This window comes from Aethalodelphis obliquidens, unplaced genomic scaffold, assembly GCF_003676395.1.
Source record: "Aethalodelphis obliquidens isolate GAN/ISIS:26980383/991018 unplaced genomic scaffold, ASM367639v1 scaffold12, whole genome shotgun sequence".
NCBI lineage: Eukaryota > Metazoa > Chordata > Mammalia > Artiodactyla > Delphinidae > Aethalodelphis > Aethalodelphis obliquidens.
This window is the reverse complement of record NW_020837956.1, coordinates 36,412,290-36,439,368: the sequence shown is the minus strand read 5'-3', so window position 1 is coordinate 36,439,368 and position 27,079 is coordinate 36,412,290. Positions and strand designations below refer to the sequence as shown.

At 50.3% G+C, this 27,079-nt stretch overlaps 1 protein-coding gene and 1 long non-coding RNA gene across 7 annotated transcripts; one reads left to right on the top strand and one right to left on the bottom strand.

The window, feature by feature from the left end:
* Positions 1-398: 398 nt before the first annotated feature.
* On the bottom strand, positions 399-2,918 carry LOC113624073 (uncharacterized). The gene is made up of 2 exons (XR_003434198.1): positions 2,600-2,918; positions 399-972 (listed from the first exon to the last, which is right to left on the bottom strand). It is a non-coding gene; the product is annotated as an uncharacterized LOC113624073 (long non-coding RNA).
* Positions 2,919-3,046: 128 nt separating this feature from the next.
* RRM2 (ribonucleotide reductase regulatory subunit M2) lies at positions 3,047-25,697 on the top strand. Of its 6 annotated transcripts, none has more exons than XM_027113826.1 (13): positions 3,048-3,206; positions 3,292-3,366; positions 3,720-3,866; positions 4,156-4,272; positions 4,745-4,878; positions 6,512-6,606; positions 6,722-6,855; positions 8,048-8,152; positions 8,237-8,350; positions 19,485-19,583; positions 20,128-20,189; positions 22,733-22,909; positions 23,032-23,307. In XM_027113826.1, the coding sequence occupies exons 1-13, from the start codon at positions 3,099-3,101 to the stop codon at positions 23,072-23,074; spliced, it is 1,410 nt and encodes a 469-aa protein (XP_026969627.1). In that variant the 5' UTR covers positions 3,048-3,098; the 3' UTR covers positions 23,075-23,307. The 6 variants fall into 6 exon arrangements, with proteins under 6 accessions (XP_026969625.1, XP_026969627.1, XP_026969626.1 ...); XM_027113827.1 differs by lacking the exon at positions 23,032-23,307 and adding an exon at positions 25,676-25,697 and having other exon boundaries at positions 3,049-3,206; XM_027113824.1 differs by having other exon boundaries at positions 3,047-3,206; positions 22,733-23,072.
* The last annotated feature ends 1,382 nt before the right edge of the window (positions 25,698-27,079 follow it).

The following is a 27,079-nucleotide window of genomic DNA, read 5'->3' as shown; positions in this document are numbered from 1 at the left end:
GAGATTTGATTATGGACGAGATATTAAGTGATATTAGAGAAATAATGTTAGTTTTCTTAGGTCTGAATATGGTACTGTGGTTATGTTAGAAGAATGTCCTTATTTTTAGGAGCTACTTGTGCAATACACTGCAATATCTCGGGGTGAAGTGTCATATCTACAACCCAGGTTCAAATGATCCAGAAAAGGGCTTCCCTGGTGGTGCAGTGGTTAAGAATTCGCCTGCCAATGCAGGCGACATGAGTTCGAGCCCTGATCCGGGAAGATCCCACATGCCACGGAGCAACTGAGCCCGTGCGTCAGAACTACTGAGCCCGCGATCTAGAGCCCGTGCTCTGCAACAAGAGAAACCACGGCAATGAGAAGCCCGCATGCAGCAACGAACACCCAACGCAACCAAAAATAAATAAATCAAATAAATTTATTTAAAAAAAAAAGATCCAGAAAAAACAAAAGCCTCACACACCCGTAAAGAGGGATAAAGCAAATATGGCGGAAGGGAAACAACCGTTGAATCCTAGGTGGTGGGTGAACACTGTAGACTTCTTTCCATTTTTCTGTATGTTGAAAATATTCTTAATAAAACGTTGGGAGAGAACCTGGTCCAGTGGTCCAGTTGTCCAGTGGCTGTGGAGTTATCATTAGTATTATTGTGACAGTCCCCAGCACGATGTCAGGTATATAGAGGGATGAGTGGCTTTGGGAAAAATCACTTGGGCTCCCCGGGCCTCAGTGACGCCGCCTGGTGTGGGGTGAGGGGCCCCGTAGAGGCCACCGCACACACCCTCGCGGGACGGTAAAAGTGCGACTGCTGGGGGCGTGGCGGCCGGAGCGCGGGCTGCGGAAGCGGGGGCGGAGCTTGCGGGGGCGGAGCTTGCGGTGGCTCGGCGTAGGATCCCACAGCCTTGGAAGAGCGCAGCCTCTCTGAAGTTGGGGGCGGAGTCTCTGTCTCGCGGACCAGTAGCGGAGTAGCTGTCAAAACGCGCGCCGAAGGGAAAAGGAGAAGATCGCAGGCGGATCCCAGGGCTTGGCGCTAGGCCGCTGCGGGGAGGGTCCTCCCTCTCCCGGACTGGTCCGCCTGGTCCGCCCGGGCCCTTTGCGTCTCAGGTACCCAGGCAAAGAGAGGGGGAACTGCAGACCAGAACCCCGACCTGGCTGTCGCCTCCCGGCGTGACCGCTCGGCAGAACCACGTAGACTTCTGCCCCTGCTTCCTCCTTTGTGAAGTAAAAACCCGATGTAGGGGGAGGACGGGACATGCCCGAATGACTCAGAGGTGGGAGGCGGTGAGGGGGAGGATGGTGGCTTCCCCCCCCCGCCTCGTGGCAGTTCAACCGAAAATGAAGTAATAGCTTCTGGCTAGCTCACAGAGTTATACTTTACAGTTCCTGTACATAAAGAGTATAGCAGGAGCTGAAAAGTACACGGTGCCTGGGACAGCAACCAAAAGGAGTACGTCGGATATTGATTACCCGAAACTGGATGTTTATTAGGTATTAGCGGATACCAAGGAATCACTGACAGTTTTGTTAGTTTTATGGCTGATAAAGCCATTATCACGTCTTCAATAAAAGTATCCATTTTCTGGAGGTGCATGCTGACGGGGAAATTGACAATGTCTGCGAGTTGCTTTAAAACAAATGACAGACTAAAGTTTTAGTTGTTGCTTTGTCTAAGAGATGTGATGGTCATTGATCTTTCTTCTGAGGCTAGAGGATACTTTAAACACAGTACTTTAAGAGAAATAGACCTCTGTGGGGAGGGTATCTTCTCTACCCCCCACCTCTTTAAAGTATTATATAGAAAAGACATTGTAAAAAGTCCAGTCTCACTCAGAGACAGCCCTGACTGTGTACAGCTGTTGGAGCTTTTCCTGGTTAATCTTTTTTTTTCCTGGATCTTAACACTTCTTTCTCTTCAATCATTTTTGGCGTTTTGCCAGATGCAGAGCAGAAGTCTCTGGCAAATCTGAAAGACCGCGTACGAAGTAAAATGAGAACTGTTACTAAGTTCATGTCTCCACCCTCATCCGAATGGAGGTTTTCAACGCCCCCCCCCCTTTAGGCTCTTTGATGCCCAATAAGCAGTAAATGAATTCCTAGTTCTTCAATCATTCTCTGAACTTTTTCTCAGGAATTTTTGCTCAGTTTGCAATTTTTAAAACAATGTCGACATTTGCCCAGTTTGCAATTTTTAAAACAATGTCGACATAGAGGACAGGAGTCCGACAGCAGACACGATTTCAGGGGGAAACTGCACCAAAGGCCCTCTCTCTGTTATTAACTTGAAAGTTTGAAAAGTTCGCATTTTACGTGAATTATCTCATTTAATCCTTTCATTTTATTAGTAATCCCACAGGTCAGGTATGGCTACGAGGCCCAATTTACCGACGAGGGCACCAAATCTTTGTCAGATGACGTGTCCTAGTGACTCAGCAGTCCGCGCCCCTAACCGTTTAGACGGTACGTTCACCACCGACCACCCCACACATTTGCCCGACCTCAGGGACCCTGCTTGCACCCCCGCCCAGCTACACGTATCTAAGTCGCCGCAGCCACGTTCCCTCGCAGCCAGGGGCTTTGTACTGGCATTTGCACCAACCTCATTTGCAAAACCATTTACCCGGAACCGCGAAACGGGTTCAAGAGACGTTTTCAGAGAGGTGGGGCTCGGCGGGGTGGGGAATCCTCTCCCGCTCTCCGGCGGGCGGGCTCCAATCGCGTTGCTTCATTCAATCCCAAACCTTTCCGGTACGAGCGAGTGCCCGCGCGCGCCAGGGCCACCGGAGCGCGCAGGGCCTGCAGACTTTGTCCTATGGGGCTCTCAGGGATATGGGCGGTGACGCCCCCAGCCCAGCCTGCGGCCCACAGAGGTCTGGGAGGGGTAGGTCCCGAGGCTCCCAGGAGAGCAGGGCAACCGGCGTCCGCGCGCGGCTCCGGAATCTGCTGCGGGAGGCGTGGCCAGCGGCCGGCATCCATCCAATGGGAAACGGCCACGCCCACGGCGCTCTCCTGTGAGGGAAGCTTTAAATTTCCGGCGCCGCGGAGAAGGGGCTTCCAGTACCTGCGCGCAGCCCCATCTTGACGAGCTGTACGCAGCCATGCTCTCCGTCCGTGTCCCTCTCGCCACCATCGCTGACCCGCAGCAGCAGCATCCCCTCCAGCTCTCGCCCATGAAGGGGCTCAGCCTGGCGGACAAGGAGAACACTGTGAGCGCGCAGGGGCGAGGGGCGGGACAGGGCGGCGGGGTCCTGAAGGACGCGGGCAGGCCTCTCACCACGCGTCTCCCTGCAGCCCCCGTCCCTCAGCGGGACCCGCGTGCTGGCCAGCAAGACCGCGAGGAGGATCTTCCAGGAGCCCGCCGAGCCAGTGAGTAGGCGGGCTGGGGGCGCCCGGCGAGGGGGCGCTGCAGGCAGGCGGTGCAGGAGGAGCCTGCTCTTGGCGCCAAAGCCTTTGTCTCCTCGCAAACCCTACCCCCTCCCGGGCCCGCGCTGCTTTCCCGCCAAAGTCTCTTCCCGATCATTTACTACTTTACACATCTGGACATTTTCCCATTATGTCTCTACTATAGTCCTGCTCTGTTATGTACAGAACCCATGTGTGACAAGCGACATACATTAAACCGCATGAAATTCCCGATAATTGGACATACTTTGCTTAAAAAAAAAAGACAGTTTCGTGGTTCGCCCTATACTTAACATTTTCCATCCTTTCTCCCCCAGCAGAACCCTAAGCTATCTGCCCCCAGTGTGGAGGAGGAACCACTTCTGAAAGAAAACCCCCGCCGCTTTGTCATCTTTCCTATCGAATACCATGATATCTGGCAGATGTATAAGAAAGCTGAGGCTTCCTTTTGGACAGCTGAGGAGGTAATCGGATTCAGGAACTAGGAGACTTAAAAGGCAGTTGGAAGCATTGCCCCTAACTCTAGAGGAAGACCCCTGCAGTGCCGGTTATAACTTGTGTGAAATGTGCTTTGCTTTCCTCGTGTTCCTCTTGGGAATGCTTGCCCACAGAGGGAGGATATTAGATGTTCTCCCTGGCAAAGTGCGTGAGGGGTATATTAATCAAGCGATACTAGTACACTTAAAGTTGAAGAATTACGCATATGTGTGAGGTCCTGCACGTTTGAACCCCTTGTGAACTTCTGTACTCCAGGTGGACCTTTCCAAGGACATTCAGCACTGGGAAGCCCTGAAGCCTGAGGAGAGATATTTCATTTCGCATGTTCTGGCTTTCTTTGCAGCAAGTGATGGCATAGTAAATGAAAACTTGGTGAGTTTCCAAAAATAAAGTCTACTTTTATGCATTTCAAGACTTAAGAGAACTAATAATTTTCTTTTTTCGTCTTTTAAATTTTTCCACACTGAATGTGTATATATCTGTAAGCTAGTATTTATATTCCATGGCATTTCCTGTTCTATAATATACTTTGCAGTTATTTCGTCCTTACGGTATTTTTTCCCCCAACTGTAGAGAAGCTCAAAGACGATGTTCAGTGGTAGTAATAGATCTACAGCCCTGGTAGCTATCTATTTGCTCTCCTTTTTGTGGCTTTGCTGTTTTAATAATTTGGTTGCATATATGTCTTGTTGAGTGCATCCTCCTTGCGATGAATTAAAAAGAATGAATTGCTATTTCTACCTTATGATGATACAAAAGAGGAAGTGTGACGCAACCAGTGTTCATTGACTTGAGTTGCTGCTGGTAGATTTTCCTTAAACTGACCTTTGTGTTTTACCACTAGGTGGAGCGGTTTAGCCAAGAAGTTCAGATTACGGAAGCCCGTTGTTTCTATGGCTTCCAAATTGCCATGGAAAACATACATTCTGAAATGTATAGTCTCCTCATTGACACTTACATTAAAGATTCCAAAGAAAGGTGAGTATTTGGGTGGTGATATGCCAACATATTTAGGATTACCAATTGTTACTTTTTGAGATCGTACAGGGATAGAAGAATGACTCTAAAATGACCAAGTCAAAGAAATTCCTAGCACCCATGGTCCTGTCTGCTCTGAAGAAGAGGCCTAAATTCACTTTACTAGCCCAGTCACTTAAAAACAAAGTTATGAGGTTACTCCATTTTCTAGAGGTGGAAATATAGTGCTGAACGTCCAACCTAATGCCTTCTAAAAAACATCCCTAGAGGCTGTGTCTGATGCCCTAAAACCTAGGTCTGATAGTTTTCACATCTGGCAAATCTGTCAACCTACAACTTGAGCCTGGGGCAGGGTGGAAAGGGTGGAGGATGCAAAGTAAAACATAAAACTTGCCTCGTAAGGGGCTGTAACATAATATAGAAAATAAGACCTAGGAGTATAAGTAGAGGAATTACATGGTAGTGCAGAGGCAGCTGTGAACCATGAGATTAATTTAGGCACACAGCTGTTTGCCTGAAATTATAGTTTATATTGGAGGATAATAGAGGAGAAATATAGGTAGCCTCGGGCCTATTTCACATTTTCAAGATTGACTGGAAAGGATGGGAGAGTTAGAAATGGGCGTTTGAGTAGTCTAGATACTAAGGTCAGCTTCAGGACAAGAGCCTGTGTAGAACAGAAGTGGTGAAGCTGAAGAGTAGCCTCTTGTAGATGACTTGGAAGAAAGTGAAGAGGGGAAATGAGTAGTGACTTGCAAGCCTAGCAGGATTGAGGCGATTCATTGGGGGTAAAAAGATTTGAACATGTTTGTAGACAGAAATGAACAAAGAAAGTAAAGGTAGGGGCATGATGGGGATACATTACCAGAACAGGTAGGATCAGGACGGCCTGGTGGTTGAGTTTTGAAAGCCAGGGAGAGGCGAGACCCAGGTTGACATGGAAAGAGAATGAAAGGAACCCAATGGCCTGATGACCTTGGCTTCAGAAAACAAGGTCATCTGGGAAGGACAAGGCTGGACTGGGGAATCTGTAGACTCCCAAGGTGGGAATGGGGAGGAAGAGAGTAATAAGACCAGGTAAGTGTAGGGCCAGTCGATTTGCTTTTCTGGCCTGGGATCAACATTGTAGCATAGAATTATAGCTGGAAGCAATCTCAGGTTGTTTAGTTTATTGGCTTTAATTGCTTTATTATATACTTGTGGCATTTGTGGCCCAACTAATTAGCACAATGATAAGAGTGTGGGCATCTATTTAGGGAGATAATGGTCAGCATAGCTTAAACAGTCCTAGCAGTTAAGATTTTATAGTTCTTCAAAGTTAAAGGTAGGGCCTTTGAACCTTGTCATGACCTGGACTTGAAATAATTAAGCCAATAAATGCTCTTGGTGTAATAGACTGAGTTTTCATGTTAGTAGATCTTGGGGCTCAGTGTGAACGAATGGATGCCTAAATTTGTATTAACATAAACCAAATGAATGTTGAGATTTTTGAAAACACTGGAGGAAAAAGCAAACAAGTAAAAAGAAAACATTTCAGTTTGAATCCCAAATTGGCCTTGGTCCCAATGCTCTTACCCAGAAGCTTAGGATAGGAGGTCTCTGCTGGAATTGTTGATGCTCTGTGTGCCTACAGGGAATTTCTCTTCAACGCCATTGAGACAATGCCTTGTGTAAAGAAGAAGGCAGATTGGGCCTTGTGCTGGATTGGGGACAAAGAGGCTACGTATGGTAAGGATACCTTGGCCCTACTTACCCCTGAGCTTCGTTTTCTAAGTGATGTTACTGGTTTGTTCCTATGAACACAAACAGATACTCAGTAGAAATATTTTGGCGTTAACTCTAGGAGAACGTGTCGTAGCCTTTGCTGCAGTGGAAGGAATCTTCTTTTCTGGTTCTTTTGCATCGATATTCTGGCTCAAAAAACGAGGACTGATGCCCGGCCTCACATTTTCCAATGAACTTATTAGCAGAGATGAGGTGAGTCTAGTTCAGATGACAGGCTGACCTGCACCCCAAACACCTACAACCCTGTGTTCACTGGAGGGAACCCCAGATGTCAGATTGCCTTAAATGCACATTGAACAAGTGGCTTCAACCATATACATACTTGGCAGAGAAAGAAATACTTTAGATAATTTGCTGAAATTATTTTACTCATATTCTCAATATACATAGGTATTGCTCTATAGGTGATGGGATTTTTTTTTAAGGGAAGTTTTATTATTTCTACCTGGTCTTCTGTGTGATCCTATTGTACTTCAAAGTTAGTTGGTGAGCGTCTCAGTGAATCTATTCTGATCCAGTATATGTCTTTGAATGCACTTGGATTAAAGTGCAGAAGGAAAAGTGAAGGTGCCCAGATGTTCCAGTGTTAAGTCCCACCAGCAATGGGATTTTTTTTTTAATTTAATTTATTTATTTTTGGCTGCATTGGGTCTTCATTGCTGCATGCAGGCTTTCTCTAGTTGCGGCGAGCGGGGGCTACTCTTCGTTGCGGTGCGCGGGCTTCTCACTGTGGTGGCTTCTCTTGTTGCGGAGCACGGGCTCTAGGCGCGCAGGCTTTAGTGTGGCTCCCGGGCTCTAGAGCGCAGGCTAAGTAGTTGTGGCACACGGGCTTAGCTGCTCTGCAGCGTGTGGGATCTTCCCAGACCAGGGCTCGAGCCTGTGTCCCCTGCGTTGGCAGGTTGATTCTTAACCACTGCGCCACCAGGGAAGCCCAGCCCTGGGATTTAATGCACTAAGACTTGCAGACTTGATTCACTCGAAATTGCATTCCCGATTTCCCAGACATTAGGTTTTAAATCTAAAAACTAACTAGCCTAGTCAGAGTTTTGCCTTTCCTGCTGGGAATAGTGGTGACAGTAGAGCTCAGGGCTCTAGAAAGAATGCTCTGAGTGCAAGTTCTGCCCAGTCCTTTGCCACCACACAGAGCAGCGAGGACCAGACCTGGCCTGCTGTCCTCTAGGGGGCAGCCCTAAGGCCCCTGGGTGGGACCGAGCCTGCCTAGGTGACACAGCAGCTGAGTCATCTTCCCTTCCACATCTTCCCTTCTTAGTCTGGCCACACAAGATGTATAAGGAGAATACAGACCAGCATAAAGCAGTTTCCTATTCCACGTTAATGCTAGAAGCCTGCTGGTTTGATAGTGACCTTAAACCTTTTCTTCTAGGGTTTACACTGTGACTTTGCCTGCCTGATGTTCAAACACCTGCTACACAAACCTTCGGAGCAGAGAGTTAAAGATATCATCGTCAATGCAGTTAGGATAGAACAGGTGGGTGGCGCGTGGAGGCCTCGTGCTTGCTAGAAGACCTCTTGATACTTCTGTTTAATTGAGAAGCTGTGTTCTGGTCCCTAGGAGTTCCTCACGGAGGCCCTGCCAGTGAAGCTCATTGGAATGAATTGCACTTTGATGAAGCAGTACATCGAATTCGTGGCAGACAGACTTATGCTGGAGCTGGGTTTTAGCAAGGTAAAGTATTGTGGGTAGCCCTCTGGTTCTTTCTGAAACTGGTGTTCCGTATTTATGTTTTGCTGTGAACCTTTTCAGGTTTTCAGAGTAGAAAATCCATTTGACTTTATGGAGAATATTTCACTGGAAGGGAAGACTAACTTCTTTGAGAAGAGAGTAGGCGAGTATCAGAGGATGGGAGTGATGTCCAGTCCGACAGAGAATTCCTTTACCTTGGATGCTGACTTCTAAGTGAACTGAAGATGTGCTCTTAGTTTGCTGATTTTTCTTCTTTTCCTTCTCATCAAAAGAGAAGAAAATCAGCTACTTGAACTGTATTAACCAGCTACACCATAAATCGCCCATAAAGTTCATTAATGGCATGTTTAAAACTGTGTAGCTACCTCAAAATCAATCCTGTTAATGCTAGTGGGGTCACCTAGATTGAAAGCGTAGACAGAAGCTACTCGGATTCTTACGAAAGATCTTGTCCATGTTTGGCGTTTGCAAGCAGGCTGGCTGTACGCGACTTCACCCTGGCTCTTAACAGCACCTTCCTTGGCCTCAAAGTGTGGGGAGTCAAGTGAGTTTGATCCAGCAGGATTAGATAGTTACTACCACGAGGCAGTAGGAAGACATCAGACACACTGCTTCAGATTTTAAAGCAGATTTTAAAGTTTACTTATGATTTGTATATAAAACTGGCACTTTACACACAAATAAACATAGTTTGTACTGTCAGGGTGAAGGCTTGGTTTAACCTACATTTGTTGGTTTCTACACCAAATACAAAAGTTTTCTGTTTACCACTAACAGCCAATTCAAGGTTTACTAGGTGATCAAAGTAGGTTAAGCCTGTGTAAACTAAGGGTGTCGTTTTTATTCTTTCTTTCCTTTGATGAATTGAAGAGCTCTTGAACTCAATCCTGTGCACACTTAGGTATCAGTATCAGCCAGGTGGTGCCACAGAGAACACAGGCTGGTTCTGTGTTCTGTAGCCCACGTTGAGTATCACGGGATAAGAGATGTGGAGAAAGGAGACTCTTAGGTCATTAGGAACTGAAGTGTGATCCGGACTCACTGTGGGCAACCTGGGTGTGCCTGAGGGGCGGTATCATTTAATTTCTCAAATTGTATGTCCCCCAACTTCAAGTTAGTATGAAAGATCCTTGAAGAGTTTTCCTAGCTGGGATCCAAGATATTAACTTCGTAAATTGGTTTTCAAATTATCCTTGAATGAAAGGACCCACGTAAGATCTTTCTCCTATTGAGTGGTAAAACCAGGACTGAAATTGCTTCTCCTAAAAGTTGAGTGTTTATTCTGATTTTGTTTAATTTGTGTGTAAGTAGGTACTGTTGACCTAACCATTTGTACTTTACTTTCAAGTTAGAAAGTTGTTCTGCTATATTTTTTTTATATCATATCTGTAGTTCATACTTTTTTTTTTTTTTTTTCCTCTTTTCCTTTCTTTCTTTGCGATACGCGGGCATCTCACTGCTGTGGCCTCCCCCGTTGCGGAGCACAGGCTCCGGACGCACAGGCCCAGCGGCCATGGCTCACGGGCCCAGCCGCTCCGCGGCATGTGAGATCCGGACCGGGGCACGAACCCGTGTCCCCTGCATTGGCAGGCGGACTCTCAACCACTGCGCCACCAGGGAAGCCCTGTAGTTCATACTTTGAAATAGTCACCCAGTATTATTTTGCAGTTCATAATTGATTGAGTGAATATTGTTCAGTGCAATTGCTCCTAGGATTTGCCTAAATGTGAACATCATCTACTGGATTCTTAAACTTCAGTAGAAAGCTAGTGTTCTGTGAATAATTAATACATGTTCCACTCAAATATTAATTTCAGAAGAAAGTATGAACTTAATAGATATATTTAATAAGGCTAGTTTGAATCAATCTGCCTTTATGTTCCCTCCCCCTCCAAAAAAGATGTTACGTGGAAGGTAATGCATGACACACACTGATCCTTTGGCCACGTTTGTTAACACATTGTGTTGTGTGTTGGCTGACCACTGGCCTGTTCTGTCAGTTTTCTTCATTTATTGTATTAATATAATTGGTAAAATAGTCAATTTAAAAATTTCTGTAATATGGGACCCTTTTCTACCTTTTAAATTATTGTTATAAAGTTAATCTAGATTTTATGGTTCTTACACTTGTGCAACACAAAAATAAACACTTTGGCGTTGTCAGGTACAGGTGGCACTTGGAAGCAGATTTTCGGATTCTACCTCCCATTAGCTGTGTGATACAAGCACTAGCTTCTGCCAACTAAGACTCGGTTTTTTAATCTGTTTAAAGGGAAACTTTTTGTCTAAAGCATTTCAAAGTCCTGATATTGAGTACTGCACAAGTGTCAATGATTTAAATAAAACTGTTCTCATGTCAGTTCCTTGATAAAATTTGCATTTCAATTCAGGAAGAAAAAGCCAGGAAGTTTTCATAAATACTGAACAGGAGTTCATTTGCTTTTAGCAGTTCTGGGGAGGGGACTTTCCTCATGCCTGTCCTGGCCCAAGTATGTGGGAAGCAGGTTCACTTGAAAGATGATGCCCCAGAGCATCTGCCACAAACTGACCTATAGGGGCTCGGGTTGGTCCCTCTTGTCTATAAATGCCCTTTCCTGGGGCTATCCCACCCACCTTCACCTGTCCATTCCCAAATTAGCAAATTATTCATTGTGTGTCATCACTTCAGACATGCAGTTACTCATTGAGCGAACAGCAGCTGTCTTGCTGGGCACTGTTCTCTGTCAGGTGGGACCGAGGACGCAGCCACCCTGTGCGGTTTAGGTTTACTCGAGGAGGAAGCTGGATGCATAAGTAAATCCTGGTGTTAGATGGCGATGTAGTTCGGAGCCAAACTAGGGAAGGCACCGCAGGGAATGCTAAGTGGGTGGGAACCTTTAGGAGCCGCGTGGTGACATTCCTTTTCCGTGGTAGAGGTGGGGATTGGGGGTGAATCTTACTGATTGTTGTGCTCCTGCCTTCCTGCGCTGTTGCATTAAGAGTCCTCCTCTTGGGGCTTCCCTGGTGGTGCAGTGGTTGAGGGTCCGCCTGCCGACGCAGGGGACACGGGTTCATGCCCCGGTCCGGGAAGATCCCACATGCCGCAGAGCGGCTGGGCCCGTGAGCCATGGCCGCTGAGCCTGCGCATCCGGAGCCTGTGCTCTGCAGCAGGAGAGGCCACAACGGTGAGAGGCCTGCCTACCGCAAAAGAAAAGAAGAAAAAAAAAAAAGAGTCCTCTGTTTCTTCTATGAAGGAGAATGTTCCCTTAGAAGGCACAAGTTTTAGCCGCTCCCTATCTCAGGGAGCACGCAGCCTCCAAGGATCGGCCCTCAGGGAGTGGCTGGTGGATGTGATTAATTTGAGCTGGTATTTGGGGCTGGATCGTGTCTTGGGTAGAAGTGTGCTGTGTCCTGGAGGAGTCTCGTGGGCAGCTTTGCCTTTGCACCCCAAGGGCACTCCGTGCCTTTATTATTTGATTCATAGTGTTGGGTTGGTCGCACCATTGGGTACTTTCCAGGCAGCCGTGCTCTAAGGATCATCAACTGTTAGAACAGCCTCCCAGTGGGCAGCCCAGGGTCGTGTTTTTTCTTGCCATCCATCCACCTGTGCCAGCTGCCCGTGGCCTTTCTCAGACACATCTCCGTACTTCACTTGGAGGGGCCTGCGTCAGAGTTAGTGTGGTCAGACCACTGAGTCTGAATTGCCTCTGGTATTAAAGGCTCAGGGGCCCCATCCCATACCTGCTGAATCAATCTTGGGGTGAAACTAGGGAGCCCACAATTTTAACAAGTTCCCTTTGGGAGGTTCTCAGACATTTGAGATTGGGATGGACTCCTACACAGTTCAGACCAGTGGTTTTCAGCTCCGGGTGTGCACTGCAGTCATTCACAGGCTTTAAAAAGCCAGTGCCTGGATCCCACTTCGCAGTTTCAACTGGATGCGCTTCCTGATTTGGGCTTCAGACGCATAGAGCCCTGGCACTTACGCAGGAGGCACATTTCATCACACCTGAGCCCTGGGGCTGTGCTCACGTGGTGTGGCCAAGTCCGGCTGCCCATAGCAGAGCTGTGAGAGGCTGCCTTTGCCTGCTGGGCACTGCCTGGCCTGGGATCCAGCCTGGAGACGGGCTCTGTGCAAAGCCGGAACTAGATGGGTATTTGCAAATGCCATCTGGCCAGCGAGCTTCCGGAGATCCTGATAATGGTTTAACTCTGCAGAGCAAGACAGTCCCAGCCCCTCAGTGAGTGGCTGCAGCTTTGAGGCTACAGGATTGCATGGCTTGGCCGATTCAAACCAGAGAAGACTTTGATAGGACCCCCCGTCACCCAACCCTATCCCCTGCTGTAGAGGAGGCTTCCCCTCCTGGTGTTGTACTCTCTGGGCACTTGGGAAAGAACACCATCAGTGATGTCGCCTTGTCATTCCCTGGAGTGGATTCAGTAACCACAACCTCCTCAGCTTGGTTCTAAAGACTAGAGTGGTCCAGCAAGATGGTGGGCTGAGGCGCCCTAAAGCCTCCCGCTCCAGACGCCTCCCAGTGAGAAGCCACAAACGGTAGATGGGCAATGACCTCCTGAGAAAGGGGGATCCACAGGTGCCGGGTGGGAACCTGTGCTTGGAGCAGCCCTTAGAGAAATCAGAGGATGAAGGACCAAACACCCTTGGGTTTGGAGGGAGGGATTAATCTGTACTAGGGGGAGTTAGAACCAAAAGAGCTGCACAAAGCAGGATCCTGGATGAAATGGAGACTTAAGAAATAATCCCACCGGCCCTGGGGGAGAGGCTGAGGGTGTTCATGTTTCTGGGCTCTGAAAAAATCAAAACCCTACGTAAGCCTGTGCCTCTCAGACTTGGGGTCTAGGAACTCACGAGAGATACATACTCCCAACCAAACTGCGCATGATTCCCACGTTACAAAACGTGCAGGGAAACAGACCACATGATTGTAGGAACAATGGGTATAAGAATCTCAAGAACTTAGGTGCATAAGATAATGTGTGATCAAAGAAAATGAAGTCAGAAGGAGAAAAACAAATACCGTTATATATATATAACGTATATGTGTGCTATATATATATGTGTGCTCCATATATATGTGTGCTAACACATATATATGGAATCTAAAAAAAAAACATGGTTCTGAAGAACCTAGGGGCAGGACAGGAGTAAAGACGCAGACCTAGAGAATGGACTTGACATGGGGAGGGGGAAGGGTATACTGGGATGAAGTGAGAGAGGCACCTAGAGGGGTGGGAGGGAGGAGATGGGGATATATGTATATGTATAGCTGATTCACTTTGTTATAAAGCAGAAACTAACACCATTGTAAAGTAATTATACTCCAGTAAAGATGTTAAAAAAGAATCAAACCCCAAAGAACAGAACTATAAAGAATAGGCAGATTTTTAAAAAGAACCAGCTAGAATGTCTAGGAATACAACACTACTGGAATTCAAGCTCTTAGAGCTTTAGAAAATATCCTGCTTAGTAAGATTAGACACAGCTGATGAGTTAGTGACCTGAAGGGGTGTAGCTGAAGTAATTATCTGAAGGTCAGATGTGGAGCGTAGAATGGGGTTTTTTATGGAATGGACAATGTCAAGGTAGTAATGCAATTTCCCAGAATTGACTCGTCTTCACAATCCAAGTCCAAGGATGCCTCACCCTCCCATGTCCAGGTGGTACCTCAGAGCGAGGTTCTGGGACCAGTGTGGGCTGGGCAGGTGTGACCTAGTGGCCGCTCGTGATGTGAGCGGTGTGAGTTTTGCAATTTGGCCGCACTGACCTGGGGACAAACCAGCTGAGGGCTTGAGGCCCTGATGGTAGCATGTGAAGAGACATGCGGGGCTGGTGCTGGACACACGTGGCTATAGAGACCAAGACCCTCTTAGTTTGGGCGTTGGGGCTGAGCCTTGCTGGGTGTGCTTGACCTGAGGATTCAAAGGACCTGCCCGAGGTTGCCTGAGACCCAGAGAAGGCCTGTAACTCTGTACCCTCTGAATCAGGTGGAGAATGGGGAGGGGAGTTGCCGTCCCTCCCGGCTCTAGGAAGATGGAATCTGCTTCGGGAGTGGGTAGGGCCTTGGAAAGGCTCGCTACCCCCTCTTCCTGCCAGACTGACCCCTGTTGCCCACAATCAAAAGTACCTTGACCACAGCCAGTGGAGTTCCAGACTGCCTGCACGGAAGAACTGGTTACTGCCAACCAGAGCCAGGCTTAGGACTCGAGTTTGGTTTGGACTAGGGGCGGCCCTGTTTTCCCCGGCCTTGGAGTTTAGGGTACAGAGAATCTGGGGCTGCTGCAGCCACCCCTCAACCATGAAGTAGGCCTGTATGCACAGTGGGTCCCACACACGGGAAAAGAGGGCTGATTTACAGAGAAACAGAGTCCTCATGACTTCATTTTCTGGATCCAGCCATACTTGAAGTCCACACCCCAAACTATTCACTTAAGTAAGCCAATGAATTCACAACAACTCACAGCCCTGAGTTCATTTGATCCACACCACCCTGGGGCAGCGAGGATTAGACCCATCTTACAGATGTGGCCTGGAGGCACAGGGAGGTCACATGCCTTGCTGGGGAAAGCACGTGGATATGGATAAACAGTGGCCGACCTGAACTCAGGTGTCCTGGCCCCATGGCCACCCTCTTGTCCCTTTACTAGTTGGGAGCTCTTGTTCCCCTTTATGAGGCACCCAGGCCTCCGCCCCGGTCCCGAGGAGGCGCTTCGAGGAGGCACCTTGTCCAGGGGACTGTGTCCTCGATCCCCTGATCCTGCTTTCCCTGTGTGCCTGGCGCGGTGCGGAGGCTACTCTCTGCCCTCTCCTTGTCCCCGTGGCTCTGTGGTCTGCCTGGGCAGGAGCCTCCCCTGTTTTGTCTGTAAATCAGAGAAGTTCATCAACAGCCCAGGCTTTGGACCCAGGGAACCACTGCCGGCTGGCTTCTACCCAAGTCTCCCAAGTAAGGTTGCAGCGACGCGCCCTGCACTGCACCAGGAAGGCTGAGAGAGCCGGGCACTCACGGACTTAGTAACAAGGTGAGTGGGAGCAGTGAGTGACCTTGGAGGTGGAAAATGGCGAGGTTCCAGCTGTTTCCAGAAAGCGCCTGGAGGCATGGCTGCCTGTGTGAGGTCTGGCTGTGCCTTCCCTCCTTCCCCTTGGGGTGGGCAGCCTCTCCTGCAGGACCCCAGGACGTGCTCCTGCCTCAGAAGGCTTGCGGATGGGCGCCCTGGTCTGCTCCAGCCTGCCTTGGGCCAATCCCACACGGATTGCAGTTGCTGAGCTGCATTTCCTCACCTCGGTGAGCCTGTTTCTGTCACTGCAGGGACAGTGGCAGCAAAGACTGGTTTTAGAAATTGTCACCGTGAGAACTCGGTAACTATAGTGCCTGGTGTATTTTTTAAACAGCTTTATGGAGATACAGTGTCAATGGTTTTTAGGCTACTACAGACTTGTGGAACCATCACCACAACCCACTTTATAAAGAGACCCCATACCCAACAGCAGTCCCTCGGGTTTCCCCTCCAACCCCCAGCCTTGGGAACCAATGATCCGTAGTTCTGTCTCCACCGGTTTGATTTGGCACATTTTTGAGACGCTCGGTAAACAGAAGTTATTAATGGAAAAGGCACTGCATTTTCTTTCTAAGACATCATTTAGAATATTAGACGCAGCAAAGAGGGAATGGGTCTGCCTCGCAGAGACAGATTTGATTTACGTTTCAGAAAGCTCTTCTTCCCTTGGCATATTAGAAAAACATTCTGCATTAAAAAAAAAAGATTCCTGACATTGCCTGGAAGGGAACTTGGCCGACTGAAATGCCAAGCCTGCGAGCTGGCTGGTGGTGCTTCATTCCAACACTCCCTGGATCATCAAACATTAACCAAGCCCTCCTCCCTCTGCTGGGGGGGGGACGTTCTGAAGGCCAGGGGTCAGAAAACCAGGCCCCGGGGCCAAATCTGGTTTGCTGCCTGTTTTTACAGACTCTGAGCTAAAAATGTTGAAGAATGTATCAAAAGAATATTTCATAATGCATGGAGATTATGTGAAATCCACATTTCAGCACCCCGTGGATGGTTCCACTGGCACATGGCCACATTACTTGTTTATGTATTGCGACAGAGGCTGCATGGTGTGTAGAGCTGAAATATTTTCTCTTTGGCCCTATCTAGAAAGCATTTGACGTCCTCTGAGTGAGACAGGACCTTGCTCTTGAGGGATCTACAGTCAAGTCAGGAAACGGGAAAGTGGTAGATGGTCAGTAGTGGTGGGCTGGAGCCAGCAAGTACCCACTCGAGCTGGTTATTAAATTTTCAGGGATTTTGGGAGTGTATTAGCTTGCTAGGGCCGCCATAACAAAGTACCACAGACTGGGCAGCTTACACAACAGACGCTTATTTTCTCCCAGCTCTGGAGGCTGGAAGTCCGAGATCAGGGTGTCAGCAGGTTTGGCTTCTCCTGAGGCTTCTCTTCTTGGCTTGTGGATGGCCACCTCCATACTGTGTCCTCACGTGGTCAACCCTCGGTCTATGTGTGTGTCTTAATCTCTTTTTTTTTTTTTTTTTTGTGGTACGCGGGCCTCTCACTGTTGTGGCCTCTTCCGTTGCGGAGCACAGGCTCCGGATGCGCAGGCTCAGCGGCCATGACTCACGGGCCCAGCCGCTCTGCGGCATGTGGGATCTTCCCGGACCGGGGCACGAACCCGCGCCCCCTGCATCGGCAGGCGGACTCTCAACCACTGCGCCACCACGGAAGCCCTTAATCTCTTCTTCAAAGGATGCCAGTCAGATTGGGTCAGGGCCATCCTTATGATCTTATTTAACCTTAATTACTTCTGAGGTATTGGGGGTTGGGACTTCAGCATATAAATTTGGGGGCAGTGCTCAATTCAACCCATAACACTGAGCTAGTTGTTAATTAAAGCCATTACTAAAAACTAAATTACATAAACTTATAATTAGATAAATTAGATTAAAGCGGAATATGATAAACATTCAAAAGTCTTACTACCTGTTACTATCGTCCATGCTGCTCGGGCTGTTTATATCTGTCTGGTGGAAATAACTGCATAACAGCACGTTACTGGGCATCTCTTTCCAATTCCATGACCAGTGACATCACTTTGGTGGCTCAGAATCAGCTTTGGTATTTACAGCATGGAAACTGATCAATGCTACAATTCAGGCTCCCCACCCAGAGAGCCGATTGTTACCTTTTCCAGCACACCACGGGTGCGAGATGCTAAGTGCCGAGGCAGAGGTCAGCCCAGGCGTTGCGGGGCTCAGAGGAGGAGGCCAGGCCCTGGGGAGCCAGGAAAGGTTTCACGGACCAGGGGATGCTGAGTGGCACCTTAGATCGTGTAGGGGTGGGCCAGGCAGGGGGAAGAAGGGGTGACAAGGGTTTGCAAAGCCCTGAAGCAGGAGAGCGTAACTGGGTCTGGGGAGATGGGGGAGGTGATGACAGGGGTGGTGCATGAACCACCTGGTGGGAGAGAAGAGAGGAGCTTGAAAGGGGGGGTAGGGCAGGCCCTGGGGCACCAGGCTAAGGAGGTTCTGCTTGCCCTGGCGGTCATGGGGAGCCGTGGAAGTATGTGGAGCCATCCGGAGGGGGACGGACCAGGTTGGTGAGGGGATCGCTGACTGACTGCGGGTTTGTGGTCGTGCCTGTGTGTGGGGTGTGGATGCAGGGCCCCGTGACTTGCTTCCTCTGTGTCCTCTACAGGTAGAAGGTAGAAGGTTCTCCACGAATGCTCGCTACACGGCTGAATCATCCCATTCATTTTGAAATCTCTAACAGGGGACTCAGCCTTCTGTCTCCCATTAGAGTTGGAGCTGGAAATTGCCTAAGTGTCAAGCAGAGGGGAATGGTTAAAATAAATTACAGGCTATCTACTCAGTAGAATGCTAACTAGTCATTATAAATGGTAGATATGAAGGCTCTGTGGCAACATGGAAAGCTGCCTCCAGAGTAATGGGAAATGAAATAGCAGAACATAAAATTATAAGTATACTTTGGTTACAGTGATATAAATGATAAAGAAATACACGTACATCTGGATAAAGACGGGCGGTATCACAAACGGAAAAATGAAATCAGGGTGGTGGGAGGGAGGGCAGTTTTCCTTTCTATTCTGTTTTTCTGTTTCAGTTTTCCTCTAATGAATGTTGAAGAGTAGTTGCAGCAACTAGGGCAGCACCTACCAGGTGGATGGCTGTTCAGCCCCGGGAGGAGCTCAAGGCAGAGGGGTGGGCCCCGAGCCTGGGGTGCTGGACCCAGCCCTGGAGTTGCAGCTGGAAGCGCCAGGCATGTGGAGGCCGACGAGCTGGGGCTGCATCCCGTGGATGTCATGCCACTTGCTGGGCCACGCTGGTGACTAGTGTGTGCACCCACTCCTCTGCAGTGATCTCTGCATGCTACTTAGAAGGCTCGGGATCTGGCTGGGAACCAGGAGTCAGTGGCTTCTGTGGTAAGGGCTGGCCAGGGGTCAGCTCGAAGCCCTTTTCAGTTCAGAGAACTGAGCCCAGCTAAGTCCCGCTCCGCTGTGTACAGGCCGAGCTCAGAGGGGTTCAGTCCGCAGATGTCAGGGCCCGGACTTCAGGTGGGGTGTTGGGCCCTCTGTTCCCCCACCTCCACCCCCGACTGTGTCCTCCACAGGGCTTCGGAGAGCTAGTGCCAGCCAGCCACGCTCAGTGACAGGTGTCGTGGGCTGTGCTAGGATGACGTCCCTTTGTTCATGTGGCCTCTCCAGGGAGACTGTCAGCTCCCCCCGGGCAGGACCCATCTCCTTCGCATCCCTGGTTGCTGCCAGCAGAGGCAGGTGGAGGCTGAATCCTTGAGTGGAGCAAGCCTGCTGTCTGCGCGTGGTCTCGAGTCAAGGGGGCATGGGGTTAAGGGTCTTGTGCTCCAGGGTCACAGGGAGGACGTGTAATTGGCTCCAGGGAGGGAGAGAGTAGGGAGCAGAAGAACCCCCTACGTGCTCTTGGGAAGGAAAGAGCAGGGGGCCAGGGGTGGGGGTGCTCTTCCAAGGTCACAGACACTGAGCACAGGCGAGGCAGACATAGCAGTCGGGGGAAGGGGTGAGGCGTGGGGCGGGAAGGCCATTAATTCCAGGCCTACTATGTCTCCCCTGGGCTGCAGGCGCTGGGGAGACAAGCAAGCACAAAGCAGATGAGGCCCAGGCCCTTGTGGAGAGTGTGTGCTGCTGGGGAGACAAGGCCGACCACTCAGGGATGTGCGGTAAGTCAGGCCGTAGCGGTGCCCTGGGGGCGCGGGCGGGGGCGGGGCACGTGCTCTTTGTTGTGTGCGGTCAGGGAAGGGCTCTCCGAGGAACTAGAGGAGGAAGTGGGGGACAGACCACATGGTTAAAGGAAGAAAGCGTGTTTCTAGCAACCACCAGGCAAGTGCAAAGGCCCTGAGGCAGGAACCTCCTGTTGTCTTCGTGTGAACAGAGCAGCCTGAGGGTTGGGAGACGGGGTCAGATCAGTGGGGTTTGTGTGTGTGCGTGGAGGGTCTCGTGGGTCCTTGTAGGCCAAGGTAAAGAGTTTGGCTTTTGTTTTAGGGATGAGAAGCATGGGAAGCGGGGGATTAGCCTTCCATTTTATCTATCTATCTGTCTATCTATCTGTCTATTTGGCTGGGCCGTGCGGCATGCAGGATCTTAGTTCCTTGACAGGGATTGAACACGTGCCCCCTGCAGTAGAAACACGGAGTCTTAACCACTGGACCACCAGGGAAGTCCTCCTTCCATTTTAAAAGGAGCACTCTTGTTCCTGTGTGTCAGGCATCAGCCAGGATGTCCAGTGGAAGCAGGAGACTCGCTCAGAGGCTGTTGCACCTGCCCAGGTGAGGTGACGGCGATGTGCCCGGGTCGGGGAGGGCAGCAGGGAAGGTGGCGGGCACGGCCAAGTTCTGCCTGGATTTTGAAGACAGAGCAGATGGGATTAGCTCAGGGGCTGCCTGTGGGTGTGAGAGGGTAGTGAAGGAGGGTGCCAGAGCAGAGCACTTGGAGACACACACGAGAGGCCTGTCCTGGGCAGGTTACCCTTGAGATGCCTGCTAGGTACGCAGGCACGTGCTGGACAGGCAGGTGAGAACAAGGGACTGGAGTCCAGGGAAGAGGCCTAAGCTGGACGCAGCACCGCGGGGGTCTTTGAAGTCATGGGACGAGTGAACCCCAGGAAGTGCGTGTCGACGAGGAGAGGAGAGGGCAAGGACTGTCCCACGAGACTGGAAAAAGGGGCGCTTCCAGCAAAGGAGGAGGGGGGCCAGGCGGCCAGGGGGGCGCCGTGGGTGAGGCTGAGAGGGGTGCGCCGGGTCCCGAGGGCAGAGGGACAGGGTGGCTGTGAAGAGCGCGAGGCCTGCGCCCGCTCCCTGGGCTGCTTTCCTGCTTCCGCCGTCTGTGGGTGCCCCCCGCCTATTCCTGGGGATGCAGTGGAGAGTCTGTCCCCCTGCAGGGGCACCTCTGCCCCCACCTGGTCCAGGCCCAGCTCCTCCAGCCTCTGCTGTTCGGCGTGTGGTCAGAAGGGGCCTCGTGGCCCGTCGGGCCTTCAGCGGAGTGAACCGGAGGGAACTGTGGACAGCCACGCGCCTCCCCCACCCCGTGGGCCCCAGCGTGTTTGGGGTCTGAGAATCCACGTTCCTGGGGAGCAGCAGTTTGGGCCTGAGTGGTTTTACCTGGGGTGGGGGGAGGACGGAGGAAGGGTCAGCCTTCATGACCTGTCAGCCGGCACTGCCAGAACACCAGGCAGGGGTCCGGTGCAGGGCCTGGGCCCCTCGGAGTTTTCCCAGATCCCAGTCTGGGTTTCTTTATCCTTCTTGGGTCGTGTTGTCTGGCTTCCTCCCCACCTCAACCCTGACACTGCGTTCCCTAGACACCAGGACCTTTGTTTTCTTTTCCCTAACGTTTCTATGTTGCTCACCATGCACTATTCTAAGCACTTTTCATATACTGACTCATTCACTCCTCACACTATCCCTTTACAAGCGAGGGACCGGAGGCGCAGAGAGGTTAAGTCACTTGCCCAAGGTCACACAGCCAGTAAGGGGAGGAGCTGGTATTTGAGCCTGGGGCAGCCTGGTTCAGCTGCTCTGAACCTTCACGTCTGTCGTGCTGCCCCCTTGTGGCCCCTTCAGTTCTCACCTGTGTCCTCTGGGCTCCGCTCTGGAGGCTGTTTCTCAGTCCCCTTTGCCTCCCCCATTCCCCCCCTCCCCCTGCCCTCTCCTCTCTCTCTCTCTCTCTCTCTCTCTCTCTCTCTCTCTCTCTCTCTCTCTCTCTCCCTCTCCCTCTCCTGCAGGGTTTTCCCCCAGGGTCTCGCCACACCTGTCTGTGGAATCGAAACTCTCACTTCGACGCAGGTTGAGTTATTCAAGTAAGCTTCTCCACCTGGGTGTCGCACCGACACTCCCCAAACTACACCCCCAAGACGCTCACCATCTGCCGTTTCCTGGCTCTGCGAACGGCACCCACAACTCTCCAGGTCAGAAATCCCCAAGCTGGGGGATCTGCCTTTCCTCATGTGGCCAGGAGGGGGAGCCTCCCACCCTCCCTTCTCCCTCACCCGCACCCGCCTCGGCCCCATCCTGCGGATCCGCTCCCAGATGCTCTCAGGCAGCCCGTCCTAGTGGAGATCACGGCTGGCCGTCTCACCTGGGTTCTGGCCGTCTCACCTGGGTTCTGGCCACACTCGGTCAGGCTGCCTTTCCGCACTTTGCCCTCCTCCAATCCGTTATCCACATAGCCTGCAGATGATCTCTTAGAAAGCAAATCACATGATGGGTCCCCCTTGCCCTCACCCCGCGGGAGCCAAGGCACCTGCTGGCTTCACCGTGCCACCCTGCCTGACCAGCACTGAGCCTTAGGGCTTTCCCACCTGTACCTGGATCTCACCACCTGTCCAACTTCTGCTTTTTCGGGGTTCAACCTCCAGGTTACTTTCTCAGGGCGCTACCCAGACACAGTGGGGCTGTGTTCGTGTGGCTCTGAGTGTTTATAATACAGAATTGGATCTGTCTGTCCCTTTTGTGACCTCCCCATCCCATGGGTGTTGAGTCCCCTGAGGGTAGGGATGGGGACTAATGTGTCCACGGTATCATCAGCCAGCACTGGCACAGGCCTGGCACTCTGGATTCTCTCAAATGTTTATTGAATGAATAAATCAATGAAGGAGCTAGTGAGTGACTGACCTGGGGGAAGCCGCTGTCTGTGACCCAGTAGCAGGGCAGTGGGGCGGTGAGTGGCACACTAGTGGGGATTAATCGAGATAATGGTTGCAGAGGCGCTGGCCCTGGAGGGGGTGGTCGCTGTCTCCACTCCCCATTCCCTTCCCACTAACGGTGACTGCAGGTGCTAGGTGGATATTACGGCCATCCCTCCCCTGCATTCACAGGACCTTGTGGAGACTGTCCTATGACCCGGAGCTTCAGGTCTTTAGAGCCGGACACCTGAACCATGGTGGACTTCCTTCCACAAGCGTCCCCAAGCTCTGGGCCGGGCTGTGCTCCCTTCTGTGGATGCAGGGGGGATGGAGAAGCAGCGAGCCCCCAAGGCCTTGGGTTCCTCAAAGGTCAGTGACGAGGTCCCACACCTACTTGTTAGTGCACAATGTATCTCACATCTACTTGTTAGTGCATAATGTATTGCTTTCTCAATTTTCTTTGGAACCTGTGCTCGTCCGGATGTTCACAGGATGTGGTGGGAACCGAGCTTTATGAAGCTGTTGGCAGAGTAGCATTTGGTATCCCTGTGGTTCTAGAGGTTTCTGGGGCCTCGGGGCTGGGCTCCAGCTGCAGACAGCCACCTGCCTTCTCAAGCAGTCGGCTTGTGAGCCCCGCAGCTTCCTCGTTCCAAACACGTGAGTGACCTTATGATTCCGGCCCTTCCGTGATCCCCAACAAACTCCCGATCACCTAGGAGACGCCCGTGATGTCACGCCCTGCCCACTGGGTCCTGACCTTGAGTCCTGTTGGGGGCGTGGGCAGGCTGGCTGCTCCTTTTCTCTAGTGGGGGTGGGGGTGGGATGAGGGGGGCTTTTGGTGTCATGCTGAGGGACCTGAAGTCTCCCTAAACCCGCTGAGTTCTAGCTGGGGAGTGACACGCTCAGGTGTGCATTTCAGGCAGGTTGAGGGTCATGGACGAGAGCCGCACCTTTCAGTCTTTCGTTCACGTCACAGGGGCCTGGTGTCCACCCCACAGCCAGCGTGTCGTGAAGCAGCAGTCACTCTTACCACGCCTGATACATTCCAGCGTTTTCTATCCTCTTCTCTTTCATTTGTTTTTCTGACAATGCTGTTTGCAGCTCTCCCCATCGATTTCCTGTCTCCCTGAATGTTTTTGATGTGCAGTTTGAACGGCACTGGATTGGCGAGAGGGAGACGGGGGCAGGAGTCCAGCTGGAGAGTGGCAGGGGCGCAGGGCTGGGCCCTGGGCAGACCGAGCGAAGGTTCTGCACCACAGGCTCTGGGCCCCAGGGCGTGCACACCGCCTTGATTCCCCGGGCTCAGCACATCCCCCTCAGGAGACAGGAGACGTGGGGCAGCTCCCGAAGCAACAAGAAGGGGCCTGTTATTGTGCCGCGTTGGGGATCCAGAAGATGTGGTTTCATAACTCAGACACGCTGCGTGGTGTCTCAAAGTCATTTCATTAAATGTCGAGTGGAATCAAAATAGAAATTACATCTTTGGGACAAAGCCCATTGAGCCAGGAGCCAGGCATTCTGAAATGGAACCAGAATAGTCTCCCAGAGGCTGGAGCTGTGGATCCAAGGCAGCCCTGTCTACACGGCCAGCTTCTCCCTCTCTGGCTCATCTGAATCCCCAGATGTGGCAGGTGGTGCAGGAATCAGAAGCAGCCGAGGTGGAGATGATGATGACAGCGCCCCCTTGTCACACACTCCTCGGTACCTGCGCTGAGCTGAATATCGCTGATCCCCACCCGTCATCTGGGAGGGACACTTCTTACATTTGAAAACACTAAGGCTCAGGGAGGGCAAGGTATTGGCCTGAGGCCACACAGCTGGTAGAGGCAGAGGGGATTTGAACTCCAGAGGGGCTCCCATGCCCACCTTCCTTTCTGTGTCCTGAGCTTCCTCTCCCCCCTTGCTCCTGGTTTTTGCAACTAGATGACCAAAGTCGATTAAATCCGAATGTCTGGGGGAAGGGCTTGGGCATATTTAAAGCCCCCTGGCAATCCTAATGGGCAGTAAGGGCTGGGGACCACTGCTCTCGAGGGCAGGGAAGCGTTATGAGTGACTTTGTGTCTGCCCTCTGCTGGGTGGTCCATTCAGCTGGTGCACGAGAAGGACCCTCTTCTGCAGGCCTGGTAACCCAGACCTTGCAGCCCTGTGAGCTCGTCCATCCCACACACCACCCCCAGGTGTGTGCTCATCCCCCATCCCTGTCCCCAGGTGGGCCAGGTTTGGAGTGCTGGAGAGCTGGGGTGGCATAGGAATGGAGCAGACCCTGAGGTGTCCGGTGAGCCCAGAGGGGAAGGGGGAGGGGGGCAGTGCAGGGGCTTTGCACCCACCAGGTGGAGGAAGGACATTCCTGGGCATTGCTTTTCTAATCCATTACTTTCACTTTTGTATGTATTCTTTCCTTCTACTTAGGTTGATTTTGTTTTTCTTATTTCCTACTTTGGATACATAATTTATTTCCTTTTTTTTTTGGTTTGCTTATTTAAATGTAAGTTTTTGAAACCGCTTTTCCTGTGAGAACTATTTTAGCTGGGTGTGGTTTGGGGTGTCCCCCTTATCATCATTTCCACATACTCTGCAGTTTGGGTTTGGGCTTCTTTGACTCACGAGCTACCAGAACTTTCCTCCCTCAAGATGGCAGCCTTTTCCCCCCAGGTTTTGTCATACATTTTTAGTTTTATTGCCCTGTGATTAGAGAATGTTTTACATTGTTTCTGCGTTTTGGAATTTGAGATTTTCTCCTTGTTAGTTGGAGTGATTTTATTTTCCTGTTTTTCCCTAGCTTTATTAAGGTACTCTCGACATACAGTAAGCTGTGCATATTTAATGTGTACTATTTAATAAGTTTGGACACATGTACACACCCAGGAAACCATCACCGAAGTCCAGCTGGTTACCATCTCCGTCACCCCCAGTTTCCTCACGCCCTTCTGTAATTTCTCCCTCAGGCTCTTTCTTACCCTCAGCCTGTCCCCAGGCAGCCACTGGTCCGCTTTCTGCCAGTGTAGGTTCGCTTGCATTTTCTAGAAATGTATATAAATAGAACCTGATAGCTGATTGGTTTTTTTTAATTAAAAAAAAATTTATTTCTCTTTTGGCCACCCTGCGTGACATGCAGGATCTTAGTTCCCCGACCAGGGATTGAACCTGTGCCCCCTGCAGTGGAAGCATTGGAGTCAACCACTGGGCGCTCAAGGAAGCCCTTGATTTCTTTTTCGACTGGCCTCTTTCACCTACCATAACTATTTTGAAATTCACCCAGTTGTGTACAACCAGGGTTCATTCCTTTATATTACTGGGTAGTATTGCGTCGTATGGACGTACCACATGTATTTATCTGTTCACCTGTCGATGGACATTTGGGGCTTTTATGAATAAAGCTGCTGCAAACATTCACGTAGAAGTGTTTCATGGATGCTTTCCTTCCTCTTGGGCAAATAACGCAGATGCAGAATGGCTGGTGATATGGTAGGTGTATGTTTAAGTTTTAAGGAACTGGCAAAGTGTTTTCCAAAGTGACTGGCCCTTCTACATGCCCCTGAGCGCGGAGAGCAATGTGAGAGTTCTCGTTGACAACTAGAACTGGTGGCCAGTCTTTTTAATTTTAACCGTCCTAAGTGGGGGTCAAGTGTATCCCCCATAGTTTTATTTTATTATTATTATTTTTTTAATTAATTAATTTATTTTTGGCTGTGTTGGGTCTTCGTTTCTGTGTGAGGGCTTTCTCTAGTTGCGGCAAGCGGGGGCCACTCTTCATCACGGTGCGCAGGCCTCTCACTATCGCGGCCTCTCTTGTTGCGGAGCACAGGCTCCAGACGCGCAGGCTCAGTAGTTGTGGCTCATGGGGCCTAGTCGCTCCGCGGCATGGGGGATCCTCCCAGACCAGGGTTCGAACCCGTGTCTCCTGCATTGGCAGGCAGATTCTCAACCACTGCACCACCAGGGAAGCCCCTCCCCCATAGTTTTAATGTATGTTTCAATAATGACTGATGACTTTGCACATCTTTGCTAATTTGCTATTCAAACGCCTCGTCTTATTAAGTTGTAAGGGTTATTTATGTTCTAGATACCGGTCCTTTGTTAGATATATGATTTGTGAGTATTTTTTCCAGTCTGTGCCTTCCCTTTTCATTTTCTCCACAGTGTCTTGAAAATCAAAGTTTTTTAATTTTGGTGAAGTTGAACTTCTTTCTTTCTTTTCTTTTTTTCTTTTATAGTCTGTGTTTTTTGTGTCTTGTTTAAGAAATTCTTCCCATGCTAAGATCATGAGGATTTTCTCCTGTGTTTTCTTCTAGAAGCTTGGTGGTTTTAGCTCTTACCTTTAGGCCCATGATCCTTTTTTTTTTTTTTTTTTTCTTTTTTGGCCACGCTGCGAGGCGTGTAGGATCTTAGTTCCCCAACCAGGGATTGAACCTGTGCCCCCGACAATGGAAGCGCCAAGTCCTAACCACTGGACCACCAGGGAAGTCCCCCATGATCCATTTTTTTAGTTAATTTTGTCTATGGTGTAAGGTAAGGTTTTTTGTTTTGTTTCATTTTGTT

Bases quoted from the DNA above. Each gene is read 5' to 3' on its own strand.
- RRM2 (XM_027113824.1), top strand. From the start codon at position 3,099: ATGCTCTCCGTCCGTGTCCCTCTCGCCACCATCGCTGACCCGCAGCAG. The intron at 3,207-3,291 runs GTGAGCGCGCAG...GTCTCCCTGCAG, and splicing joins TGGCGGACAAGGAGAACACT to CCCCCGTCCCTCAGCGGGAC. The intron at 4,273-4,744 runs GTGAGTTTCCAA...TTTTACCACTAG, and splicing joins GCATAGTAAATGAAAACTTG to GTGGAGCGGTTTAGCCAAGA.